Source organism: Heloderma suspectum, chromosome 2, assembly GCF_057233095.1.
Source record: "Heloderma suspectum isolate Gila_16-S chromosome 2, 16-S_ref, whole genome shotgun sequence".
Taxonomy (NCBI): Eukaryota; Metazoa; Chordata; class Lepidosauria; order Squamata; family Helodermatidae; genus Heloderma; species Heloderma suspectum.
In genome coordinates, this window is record NC_139459.1 from 172689636 (window position 1) to 172703592 (window position 13957).

General features: G+C 47.0%; 1 protein-coding gene across 10 annotated transcripts in view; it reads left to right on the forward strand.

The window, feature by feature from the left end:
• The window catches only part of LOC146353278 (uncharacterized), a 32296-nt gene that overhangs the window by 9311 nt on the left and 9028 nt on the right, over positions 1–13957 (forward strand). For all 10 annotated transcript variants that reach the window (XM_084836110.1, XM_084836108.1, XM_084836109.1 and 7 more), the window contains 3 exons: positions 7332–7489; positions 10087–10285; positions 12158–12254. In XM_084836110.1, coding sequence (XP_084692236.1) covers positions 7332–7489; positions 10087–10285; positions 12158–12254 — 454 coding nt within the window. The remainder of the gene's footprint in view (positions 1–7331; positions 7490–10086; positions 10286–12157; positions 12255–13957) is intronic.

The following is a 13957-nucleotide window of genomic DNA, read 5'->3' on the forward strand; positions in this document are numbered from 1 at the left end:
CTGGTCAAAAAAGGTAAAGGGAGGAGATCAGTTTGACAATGCCAGAATAAATGGCAAGTTGTAAACAAGCATTTATATCTAGTTGGGGCTAGGCTGGTGTTCTCTGTTCTTTGTGAGAGACAGAAGGTTAGCCTCACAGTGGCCCTTGTAACTCTTGCTGGTGGTATTGGCAGGAGTATTTTTCCACAGCCCCACAACAACTGACAGTTGGAGCAGAGTTAGTTCTGGCTGGAAACGGGGAGGAAGCAAACTCCCTGTTCCTGCAGCTGCTCCTTCTCTGGCCAGTGTATGGGGCTAGGATGGTCGTTCCCTTGCCATGGCATTTTTCCTGGGAGAAATTCAACCTCCCAGTGGGCCTTGTTCCTCTGGCTGGTGGCAGAGAGCAGAGGGTCCTTCCCTTCCCTCCTGCAATCCCAGGGCAACCGCTTCTTAAAAATGAGTTGGAGTTTGCTTAGCAGCATTCTAGTGCACTGCATGGCACTGTAGAGTTATTTCTTGATCTGCCAGCAGATGGGTCTTATTTGTGTTACTTTGTAGGTAGAAGAACTGATGCAATGCCAGTTCCAGGGTTTGGAGATACCTTGGGCAAGATGCTCTCAGTAGATCACACACACACACACACACACACACACACTTCCTGAGAGTACCACTATTCCTCCTCCCTGCCACTATTGCCACTGCCCATTTGCTTGCCCTTCTGCCTGGGCCCAATCTGTACCACCTCCCAGAGGGAAAGATGTGTGGAGGTCACTGCTCCTTCTGCTTGCTACGCTCATTGCTTACTGAAGCAGTGAACAGACCACAGCAGCAAAGATGAGGAGGAGCAGGAGGTTCTAGAGAGGGTTTTGTTCATTAACTGGGGATATTTTTGGATCGCCCCTCCCTTTAGTGCCCCTGCTGGGCCTTGGACCTTGGCAGATTGCCCATGATGCTGACTCCTGATGGGAGTGAGAACCAGCAGAGGGGTTGGCCTCCTGTCACAGTGGCCTGTGGCATGTCTTATTTGGACTTATTCCCACCCTATTACTGAGAAGCAGTTGCTGATTCTCAGTGTGGTTCTCTGGATTAAGTGCTCTTAGCCAGTAGACTGAACAGCCTATAGGCTAACCCAGGGGTGGGCAGACATCAGGCTTGTGGGGGGTCTACTTGTTTTTTTGCTAGAACCCACTAGATCCTGGCACAAAAGACATAGCCTTTGAATGACGGAATTCTTACCCCCGGCATTTGTTTTGAGTACCAGAAGTGACTATAGTTCACAGTCCCCTAAAAATCAACTGCTAATTATCCTAAGCTTTCTTAATTTCAGAGGTACAATTTGGTGGGGTGACCGGGTGGGTTGTCATTTCGTTGCTGCTTTTGTTCAACAGTTAAGAGCCAGAAATCCTTGCTGACCACTTGCAAATCACCCGGAGATCTACTTGCTGCCCACCTTGGGCTAAACCTTGGATTTCCATCTGAGCAGTTGGAACCGGCAGCACCCAAAGCAGGGCACTTGTTTGGTATGGGGAAGAGGGAGGGAGTTGCCCACGACTGACACTCTAATTCCAGCGTTTCCCAGAGCAGGCTAGCTTCAATGTGACAGGGTAGTCTAATTTGAGAAGCACGGCCCATCAGATCTGCTTAACATCAGCGTTTGTCTAATTGACACTTGGTGGAAATCTAGAACAAAGAGCTTGTGCAGGAATGGGAAGAGCCAGACTGCAATGCTGCCATTTTACCTGGGGAATAATTAGAGCTCACCACCCTGAGCAGGGCATGGTGGATACTACATTTGAGGGTTCCTGCCTCCTTGGGTCGTAAGAACTTAAGAAGAGCCACGTTGGATCAGACCAGTCCATGTAATGCAGCATTCTGTTCACACAGTGGCTGACCAGCTGTCAACCAGGAACCTAGAAGCAGGACATGAGTGCAGCAGCACCCTCCCGCCCATGTTCCCCAGCGACTGGTGTCCATAGGCACACTGCCTCTGACACTGGAGGTAGCATATAGCCATCAGGGCTAGTAGCCGTCGATAGCCTTCTCCTCCATGAGGTTGTCTAATCCTCTTCTAAAGCCCTCCAAAGCGCTAGCCATCACTAGATCTTGTGGTGGAGAATTCCATAATTTAACTTTGCACCACTGTGTGAAGAAGTCCTTTTATCTGTTCACCAATCAGCTTCATGGGATGACCCCACTGAGTCCTAGTATTTTGAGAGAGGGAGAAAAATGTTTCCGTATCCACAGGTAGGTTGGCAATCTGCTATAGAAGTGGCACCCAAATCCCCTTGGTTTGCCCAGAGAGTCAAGCACATTTCCAGGCTTATATGTGGGCTAAGGGGGGGTGGTCCATGAGGCAGGGATAGGAACATAGGAAGCTGCCTTGTACTGAGTCCGACCATTGGTTCACCTTGCCCAGTATTGTCAACACTGACTGGCAGCGGCACTCCAGGATTCTTTCCTAGCCCTGCCTGGGCATGTCGGGGATTGAACCAGGGACCTTCTGTGCGCAAAGCGTGTGCTCTGCCACTGAGCCACAGCCTGCTTTTCCGATAGGCTGTATGGCTGGTTGGCTGACATTACAGGATGCAGAAGATGGCTTCTGATTTGTAATCCATGAGTGCATGCTGGAGCCTGTGAACCCAAACTTTAGTTGTCACATGAAAACACCATGTTTCTAGCCCTGAGTGGTACTGGAAAGGGTTAGTAGGTACAATGTCCAGGTAGGCTTGAGTCCCTTGAGCCTTCTGTTAGAAACTAACACTGGGATCCATATTGAATTAGGAGTGCGTCCCACTGAGTTCAATAGGACTGACTCCCAGTACATGTGCCTGGAGTTGCAGTCAAAGGGCTTTTCTACGTGAGGCTTTTAACCCACCACTTTACTAAGGCTTCTTTTTCTGGACTCTTTGCAAAGGTAAGATTGGCTCCTTTACTCGTGTTTTTTTCCAGGGCTTTTTCTTTCTCTGCCTTTCCTTATGTTCCATTGCACAAGTAATAAGTGGTGCTGTGGTACAGCGGAATTGTGCAATTATACAAGGCTATATCCCACCATTTGCAAAGAATACCAGACTTCCCTCGTTAGGAAACACACACACACACACACCCTGCTAAAATGGTTGCAAAGCACAGGAGAGGCCCTGGAGGAGGACAAACGTATAAAGGACCCGCAAACTACCGTAACTGAGGAATCACAAGCACACAATAAACACCTCATGTAAAAGGGCTATAAGTCCTTCAAGGGATTAAACTACTTCATCCAAAGAAGCTGCCTGTGCCACCTAGTAACCCCCCGTAGGCCTCGTCCTATCAGATCGATTCTCCATTCACACATTTTTGGGTTTCCCATTCACAAATGTCCACATCCTTAAACAAAAACAAACAACATGGCAAAAATTACCAGTGAGGGAGTTCATACAAATCAGCTCTGTTGACATGACATAATAATTAATTCCAATAATATGATTGAGGTTTTATGGCTGACGTGTCTGGAGATTTTTAGTATGTCACTCCAGTTCCTCCTGGCAATAACAGGGCTCTGTTCAGAGCCAGTAATTTGCAGACGGGGTAAGGATTAGCCCATGCTCCTCGGTCATCTTCCAAGTCTCTAGTCTGGCTGTCAAATAATCCCACTTCAGAAGGGAGCTCTGAAGCAGGTGATCCTCAACTGGAAAAGAATGCTTTTTAGTACTTTTGTTGTATTTATTATATTTTTATGGTGTTCTATTGTTAAGCTGCCTTGTGGATCCTGAAGAATGGAAAGGTGAGGTGCAAACAATATAAATAAATTAAACAAAAGACTAAACCATTCAGGTATGACCTAAATCATATCCCTTATGAATATACAGTGGAGGTGAGGAATAGATTTGAGGGATTAGACCTGATAGACAGAGTGTCTGAGGAACTATGGACGGAGGTCCGTAACATTGTTCAGGAGGCAGCAACTAAATCCATCCCAAAGAAAAAGAAATGCAAGAAAGCAACGTGGCTGTCTGATGAGGCTTTACAAGTAGCTGAGGAAAGAAAGGAAGCAAAAAGCAAGGGAGAAAGGGGAAGATATATCCAACTGAATGCAGAGTTCCAGAGAATAGCAAGGAGAGACAAGAAGGCCTTCTTAAATGAACAATGCAAAGAAATCGAGGAAAACAACAGAATGGGAAAGACTAGAGATCTCTTCAAGAAAATCGGAGATCTCAAGGGAACGTTTTGTGCAAAGACGGGCATGATCAAGGACAAAGAAGGCAGGGACCTAACAGAAGCAGATGAGATTAAGAAGAGGTGGAAAGAATACACAGAAGAACTATACAGGAAAGATCTGAATGTCCCTGATAGCCATGATAGTGCGGTCACTGAACTTGAGCCGGACATCCTCGAGAGTGAAGTCAAGTGGGCCTTAGGAAGCATTACTAACAACAAAGCTAGCGGAGATGACAGTATTCCAGCTGAGCTATTTAAAATCCTAAAAGATGATGCTGTTAAAGTGCTGCATTCAATATGCCAACAAATTTGGAACACTCAACAATGGCCGCAAGACTGGAAAAGGTCAGTTTACATTCCAATTCCAAAGAAGGGCAACGCCAAGGAGTGTTCAAACTACCGCACAATTGCGCTCATTTCACATGCCAGCAAGGTGATGCTCAAAATCCTACAAGCTAGGCTTCAGCAGTATGCAAACCGAGAACTACCAGAAGTACAAGCTGGTTTCGAAGAGGCAGAGGAACTAGAGATCAAATGGCCAACATTCGCTGGATCATGGAGAAAGCAAGAGAATTCTAGAAAAGCATCTATTTCTACTTCATTGACTACGCTAAAGCCTTTGATTGTGTGGATCACAACAAACTCTGGCAAATTCTGAAAGAGATGGGAGTACCACACCACCTTACCTGTCTCCTGAGAAACCTGTACGAGGGCCAAGAAGCAACAGTAAGAACCAGACATGGAACAACCGAGTGGTTCAAAATTGGGAAAGGAGTATGACAGGGCTGCATATTGCCGCCCTGCTTATTTAACTTATATGCAGAGTACATCATGAGAAACGCCGGGTTGGATGAATCACAGGTCAGAATTAAGATTGCCGGGAGAATTATCAACAACCTCAGATACGCAGACGATACCACCCTAATGGCAGAAAGCGAAGAGGATCTAAAGAGTCTCTTGTTGAGGGTGAAAGAGGAGAGTGCAAAAGCTGGTTTGAAACTCAACATTAAAAAAAACGAAGATCATGGCATCTGGCCCCATCACTTCCTGGCATATAGAAGGGGAAGAAATGGAATCAGTGACAGATTTTACTTTCTTGGGCTCCAAGATCACCGCAGACGGTGACTGTAGCCATGAAATTCAAAGACGCTTGCTCCTTGGGAGGAAAGCTATGGCAAACCTAGACAGCATAGTAAGAAGCAGAGACATCACCTTGCCGACAAAGGTCCGTCTAATCAAAGCTATGGTTTTCCCAGTAGTAACGTATGGCTGTGAGAGCTGGACTATAAGGAAGGCTGAGCGCCGAAGAATTGATGCCTTCGAACTGTGGTGCTGGAGAAGACTCTTACGAGTCCCCTGGACTGCAAGGAGGTCAAATCAGTCCATCCTCAAGGAAATCAACCCTGAGTGCTCATTGGAAGGACAGATACTGAAGCTGAAGCTCAAATATTTTGGCCACCTAATGCAAAGAGAAAACTCTCTGGAAAAGACCCTGATGCTGGGAAAGACTGAAGGCAAAAGGAGAAGGGGACGGCAGAGGATGAGATGGCTAGATAGCATCACTGACACAGTGAATATGGACTTGAGCACGCTCCGGGAGAGAGCGCAGGACAGGAAGGCCTGGTGTGCTATGCTCCATGGGGTCACGAAGAGTCGGACACGACTGAACGACTGAACAACAACAACATCTTAGTAACTGGCTGTCAAAGCCCCAGCTATTGCTTGTATTTTGGGGTTCAGTTCCGCATCCCCTCCACCAAACCTCTGGCTATGAGTAAGGTTGTTAGAGGCCCTATGGCAATGATAGTTGAGACATTCGGGCATTCTCTGATCTACACCCTCTTGGGAACAATTACATCCCCCCACAATCAGCATCACATTAGATGCCAGATTCAGATGTGAGTGTTTAAGTGCTACCTCTTTCCTTTAAATAGATGCTGGCAGGTTTCAAGAAAGTAACATGAAAACGAGAGAAGGAAAATGGAACTGCTAGGGGGAAGGTAGTGTTGGGATGACAGGCAAGGATACACATGGTCAAAGCTATGGGAGAAAAAGAGGGAACTGGCAGGGGCACTGAAGCATTGCTCCCTGACAAATAGAAGTCCTAGTATAACTTGGGCACACCATGCATGTTTCCAGCTTATCTCTGTGATCATGAGGGCTACTAACTTGCTTCTTGTTTTAAATTCAAGCTGGTGGTATAATAACAGGGCAAATGATTGATCTGTCTCCAGCTATGGGGCTGCTATCTTTATATGACAAAGACGACAACAAACTACAAAACAAAAAACTACTGATTTTCTTATGGGGAGCAGCCCAGATGGAAATTGCAGCCAGCTGGAAATGAACACATAAACCCACATTACAGCAGTGGTACCTCAGAGTTTGGTCAATAGCTCTTATGGAAAAGCTGAGCCAAGTCAAAAGGGCAAGTAGTAACGTTAACTATAAACAAGACTGCTATGCAACTTGGCATCAATTTATAATGTTTATGATTAGGCACAAGGAAACATTAAAACCACCACAGATGCATGGTCAATTATGGAAAGATTTGTTAGGGTAACAGGATATGAATGGAGTAGGATAGATGAATAGAGTATAGGCGAGGCAATCTCTTATTGTAATGTAGGATATTGATGACAGATGATAGTCAATGTATTCCCAAGTTGTCTTACTGTTTATTAATGTTTTATTTGTTAAAAATCAATAAAAATTAATTATTAAAAAAATCAAGCTGGGATTCTCACAGAGCCAGTACCTGTTGATTTAATGTGTATGCAGTGGTGCTGCAGACATGCAAAAAAAAAGGCTGCATCCAGACTTAGGCATAATTAGAGTAGACCCATTGAACTACATGGAACTTAAGGTAGTCTGGTCTAATCTATTTCAAAAACAAAACAAACAGCTAATGATAGCACATCCAGTTTATACATTTATAGATTTTTAAAAATTATAAACAGGTTTTTAAAATGTGAGACATAATTCAGTGGTCTATTCTATATATGGCTAACTCTGGCCTTAACTCGTAGGCCCCTGGGTGGGAGCCCCTGAGATAGGAGGGATATATGGGGGTGCTAACATCTGTCTGGCATATGCTGTTTGGTTTCATACAGGCCTGGTTGTAATGAATTGGTTTCTGCTTCCTCTGTGTATGCCAGGCTGACATCTTCTTCAGAGACTGTGGCCCGCCAGCTGGAATCCACCAACCAGCTTGCTGAAGAGACCGCCCGGGCTCAGAATGCCACGTTGCGCTCTCAGGAGCAGATTCTGCACAACGGGGAGCTGCTGCGACGGACGCTCCATGAATCTTCCCAAGGTAACACAAGGGACAGGGCAGGAATTGTGGTTCACGAACAACAGGGCTCTGGGGTTTGGATTTTTTTTAAGGGTGTATGGTGATGTGCCAGATCCTTGAGTGATCATCTTTATAGAGATATTCCTGCCCACAATGTCTGTTTTTTCACTGATACAGAAAGCCCCTCTGCCCCCAGCGTTGTACTGTATAACCCTCTCCACTTTCAAATATGTAGGTACTTGCAGGGGTGCTTGTAGAATTCATTTTTTTCCAATTTTCACATGAACAGACCTGATCCGCATCTCCCAGACTGACATGTGGATTGGAGTACAGTTATCCTTCAGGTTTCACGCTTCTTAAATTTTGTGATAGTTTTCAGTTCAAAAACACACCAAAATGCATATTTTAGGATAAGATATATTGAGAAATGTGTGCTGTTGGAGAAATTATATTTAGGAATGTTTTTTTTTAAAGCAGTGTGTTAAAAATGCATATTTAAATACATTTGGAGGGGTGGATTAAAAAATAAGTTGACAGATTGATGCAGAAATGAGATGGAACACACTTCTGAATGAACCCATATGAAACTGACCCAGGCTGGAAATAGACTGATCTATCTATCCACAGGTACCTGAGGGTTTGGCACTAACGTTTGCCCTGTTGACCACTGTTGTATCCCACGAGGAGCACAGAGCAACATACATTGCAGAGGTGTTGAGCCTCAGGCCCATAGGTCAAATCTCACCCACTGGGGTCCCAGTCTGGCCCTCTGGGGTCCCCTGGATGGCCACACCCCTTTCTGCCATCTTCCAATTGTTGGGTGGTTTCCCGACTTTCGTGCAGTTTTTCCTCATCCTGAAATGCCTTTCCTGAGGCTTAGTTACTAGCAGCAAGCGCTTTAAGCTAAAATACGCTGCTATTTAGCCCCACCCCTTTTGCTCCATCCACCTCTGGAATTCTGCCCACAGCAGTTTCTGCAAAATTGGTAGCTTACAGTGAGAGAGAGAGAGAGAGAGAGAGAGAGAGAGAGAGACCAGCTCAAGGCCATCCAGTGAGCTTTGTGACAAAGCAAGGGTAAGAATCCAGGATTCTTAGGGTCAAGTCCAACGTTCTAGCCATTACACAAGACCAGCATGAGCAGGATTACTATTTTATTGTGCAATCTTACCTTGCTTCATCCCACAAACCCTGGGACAGGAAAGAAAAACACACACATGCATAGATTGTTCCACTTAGTATAATAGAAAGGACAAAGAATCTTGTGGCACCTTAAAGACGAACACTTTATTATGGAATAAGCTTTCGTAGACTAGAGACCATTTCATCAGATGCATGAATGAATCTTGCATATGATGGTGGACTGTAAAGTGGACAAAAGCTTCTGCCATTAAAAAACAAAGGTTAAGTCTTTAAAGCATCAGAAGACTCCTTGTCATTTTTGCTGCAACAGTCTGACGCAGCTACTTCTCTGGAATAAATTATCATAATAGGTGGGTGTGGCTGATCTGCTTCTTTCTCTCCCCCTCCCCCTTTGAGACATTGTCCCATTGTCTGCTCTTCACAACCTGCTGTGCATGTCCCTACACATGCCTAGCTCGGCAAATTCCTCTCACTCCCCATGCCTAGCTCGCCAAATTCCTCTCACTCCCCATGCCTAGCTCGCCAAATTCCTCTCACTCCCCAGGTAGCGGTGGCAGTGTTTCCAGTGGCTGTGTGCACAACATCACAGGAGGCTGGGGAGGGTGGGAGGGGTTCTGTTGTTGTGGCTGGCTGGAGCTTGGGAGGGGTTGCCTGCCAGCCATTGGAGTACAGGTCTAACCAGTAAAGCCAAATTCTGGCAGGCACAGATGTGAACACATGAAGGTGCATTATACTGGGTCAGGTCCATCTAGCTTGATGCGGTCTACTCAGACTGACCACAGTTCTTAGGCAGAGGCCTTTCCCAGCCTGGCTTACCTGAGATTCTTTCATCGGAGATGCCTGGCATTGAACTTGGGACCTTCTACCACTGCGCATAACAACAGTCCTCCTTCCATAGCAATAGTCATTTCTGAAACTCCAGTAACTCTCAAGCCCAGCTCAATACATATTCTTTGGGTGATTGACCCTGCCTCTTGACCACCCTAAAGCACCACTGCTGATCTGCCTTGGCCCTCCCCAGCTCCACCCCACCCATGGAGCTAGTATAATGGAAATAAAAGGCTTTGGAGAAAGAGTATTATGGCCTATGGGGCACCAGCTATAGTATATCCAGAGGACCACATTGTTTCTAAGAGTATAGACCAGCCTTCCCCAACCTGGTGCCCTCGAGATGTTTTGGACTTCAACTCCCATCAGCTCCAGCCAGCATGGCCAGTGGTTAGAAATGCTGGAGTTGTAGTCCAGAAGATCTGGAGGGCACCAGGTTGGGGAAGGCTGGTTTAAACCCACAGCTCTACATGCCCCTATACTCTGTACCATCTGTGAAGTATGTGGGATACAATGAATGGTGTCTGAAGCACAGTGGGGTGGGTATTAATGGAAGAAATGGATACTTGGGTACTGTTTCCAGCCTAGTTCTTGGTTTGGCTGGGAGAGAAAGAGGGTGCTGACTGTGGGCTTGCCTCTCCCCTTTGCAGGCGTACGCCGGGCCTTCCAAGAGTTGCAGGATTCAGCAGTCGAGCAGCGAGTCACCTTTGCTGAGATCTTCAACCGGGTGGCATTCCTGCATCGTTTTGTAGTGGGGGAGTCCAATGCTCTCTACTCCATCTTCTTCCATCTCCTGAGCGGAGTGGCCAGCCTAGTACTGACCTCTAGCCAGCGAACTGCAGGAGCACGGTGAGAAAAAGGAGGATGTAAGATAACAGAAGTCCCTGCTTGGTTATCCCAATCTGATTGAAAGGAAAAGGCTGGCTTGGGTGGGTGTGGGATTCAGGATCCCTTTCAGCAAGGGAGCAGAACCTCTTTCAGCCCGAGGTCTGAATTCTATTTTGGATACATTTTGGGAGGCTGCATTCCAGTGGTGGGCAGAGATGAAGCCAGAAGGGGGCAGGTCCAAAATACTTTAGTTTAAAGCTCTTACCTCCAGCAGCTAAGCCTTAGGGTATTTCAACCTTATGGGGGTAAAACCGCACAATAGCTGGGGAACTGCCAAATGATTGGTGGTTGGGCGAAAGCGGATGGGAAAGGGGGTGTGGCCATCAAGGGAAACCCCAAGGGCCAGATTTCGCCCCCGGAGGTCTGGATTTCGCCCCCGGAGGTCTGGATTTCGCCCCCAGGGCTGAGGTTTTGCACCCCTGCCTTTGAAGGACTCTGAGAAGTGGCTTATTGGCGGAGCAAGAAATGGGACAAGAGCCTCTGACACAGGGAGGGCAATTCTGTAGTCCCTAGACAGAGTCTGGGGGGCTATAGGATACTTTGGATTCCTGGATCTGAGGTTGGAGACACCTCTCGGACATCAGACCCAGGAATCCGAGCTCCCTGCCCTGCCCTGCCCTGCCCCCTCACAGCTGGTGCGACCTCTGAGAGGACAGAAAGGGGGCATTCCTGTGGGCGGGGAGGGGAATGGGGAAGCGGGGTATGAGCTTTCCCAGGCTTCCCCAGCCTCCTTCCCTCCCCCTGCCCGATGCCTCAGCTAAATGGGTGAAAACACCCGTCTAGATAAAATGCAGAACGGCGGGGGGCAGGGGAGCACAGAGGTGTAGATCCTCCTGCTCTGCATTGGATGGCAGCAAGCCTCGAGTTCAGAGGCTTACGGCCATCCCCAAAGGACTGTGCCCTAATCAACCCCAGTAATTTGGGTCTCACATTCTATTGTTTCTTTCCTGAAATAATTGGTAGGGTTATGAAATGAGCACTGTTATGGGGGAGGGGACACAGCTCAGTGGCAGGGCACATGTTTTGCCCGCAGAAGGTCCCCAGTGCAATCCGCGACATCTCCAGGTAGGGCTGGGAAAGAATCCTGCCTGAAGCCCTGGAGAGCCGCTGCCAGTCAGTGTAAAAGCAATGCTGGGTTAGATGGACCCATGGCCTGGCTCAGTATAAGGCAGCTTCCTATGTTCCTAAGGCCGCTGCTTGTCTTGCGGTCATGGAATTGGTAGCTCTCGCTGAAACGCCACGATTCTAAATACCGTGCTAGATATAAATTAGCACAAGAGCAAGACATTCAGAATAGATCTACATTGCAACGTTCTGTTTCTGAGTTCCAGGTTTTCATAGTATCTTGTGTGGGTGGCAGTAGGTGAAGGAGGAAGAGCAGATTTGTAGAGTTATGAGCAAAGAAGGGGCAGAGACAAAAGGATTGGCTGCTTTGCAAGGCATCACAGTGTTATGTATATAGTACAATGGATGTACGTACCACTTGGTGGACATAGACTGGCCCCTGCTCCAAGGAGCTTCCAATCCTAAATTTTGCCGGTGGGAGGGAGAGTCGCCACACACCCTGATCGCTGGTGGCAACCTGTGCAGCCTCCCTCTGAGCCTGCTGAAGGGTTGGAAGTCAGATCTCCCATTTTGTAACTTGCTTTCCTGATCTTGAGGCCTAGAAACCAGCAGTCTTTAAAAAGGAAGCAGAGGTTCTCCGAATGCCAAATGGTGCAACGGAGACCAGATTTTGTGGTCACAAGCCATGGACATGTGCAGAATAAAATACCCACTTCTCAATACACTTCCTGCTCTTAATGCCCTCCTCTGCACTTTTTCCATCTCCAGGTTCATTTTGCTGACCTTGGTGGGGGCTAGCATTTACCTAGAACGTGTCATCTGCAGCCTTCTTGTGGAGAACTTGGAGGAGAGCTATGACCTGACGGTAGGGCCTCGGTCTTGCAATAATAGGGAGGAGCAGGGCAAGGTGCATCTCCCCAAATACTATGCCTGGAGCGAAGCTTTGATGCTGATCTCTACCGAGGCTCTGTCTCCCTATTCAAGCATAGGTGGCTTGATGTGAGCCTATGTGCCCCCCCTTTCCTCCCAGTGCTATGGTGTCATGCTCACCCTTGTCAAGGGAAGGTGGCTGTCTGCACTGTAGCATGCTTCTCCTGGAGGGGTTGACGGGAAGGGGCAGTAATGAGACAGTGCAAGAGAAAAGCAGCTGAGTAGAATCAAGTGATTCTGAGAGAGCTTGGGCATCTCTATATCAGCCTAAAATCCTGCATTTAAAACGGGGCTTTCTGCTTCCGTTTTAAATGCAGGATCACGATGACTCCCTTTTTCACGTGCTTCCTTCTCCCCCCTTCCCCTTCCTTCTCCCCATATCTGAGTCTTCCATTCTCTTTCATTGAACTCCTTCCTCTTCTTGCTGCTTTTACTCTTTTCGAGGAGGAAACTGAAGCGGAACACAATGGGGTGATTTGATAGCTCATTATCTGTGATCTATTTAAAAAAGTTACAAAGGGCATTTAGTGCAGGAGATGCCCTGGAGGGTGACGGTGTCATATAAAGAGCCCACAAACATCCATGAGTCCATGAAGGAGCAATCTCAATTGCAGGATAAAAGCTCAGTGTGAAGGATCCCCATAAAGAAGCTCCATAAAGAAGCTCCTGGCTTCCAACCAACAGTTTAACCCTGATTTGCCTCTGTTGAGCAAGGAGATTCAAAGACTGGGGAAAAGGCTGTCTTTATCTTGCCGCTGGCAAAAAAAACCCCAGAGGAACCACAAGTTGGGAATAGAATCCAACTTCCTTGCACTGCCACACAGGTGTTTTAACTAAGTGGGCCCCTACCCCAAAGCCATAACTCCCAAGCGTTATGTCCTTTGAGTGAATGGCCAGGCAGGGATATGCCGTGCTAGTTAAGAGTTGCTACCATGGGTCTTAGCATCAGGGCAATCCAAGTTCTGGGACAAGAAAAAAAACAGCTTCTGCAACTTTCACAGTGCTTGGGGGTTACTCAAAATCACAATAATAGAAGCTCAGCTAGAATGTATACCACAGATTAGGAAAGGTAGCACTAAGTCTAACAGGTTGCCGGCATGGTTAACAAGCAGTGCCAAGGAAGCTATCAGAGAGAAAAGGCCTTCTTTCAGAAAATGGATGGCTTGCCCAAATTAGGAGAACTCTTATGTTTTTATGTTCTTAACCTGTCTAAGTTATGCAAATTGTGCGCCTGTGTATCATTTGTCCTACTTTGCATAATTTATTCTTCGTTTTTGACTGTCTTGCTGTTATTGTGCTTCTGCTAGGCATGGGGAGGGTCAAGGAATTGTGCAGGGAGCTGATGTCCCCTCCCTAACCACAGGAAATCTCTGAGGCCTATCTATACATGGTGTTAAAGAGTGTGCGGACTTCAAGCTTTGTGGGATCGATTTTGGTGTTGTTGTTTTTACTATAAGCCCAAGATGCCAAGTAGAAAGTAGTGGCTCTGGGAAATGGACATGCACTTAAAATTAAGGGACAAGGTGCCTTGCAATACCCGTTCAGCCCAAGACTATGTTTTCAGTTGCCAAACTGATCGCACAGTCGTTTCTGACAAGAATCCACTCCTGTCTGTGCTCCAGGCTTTCTTCATTTCTG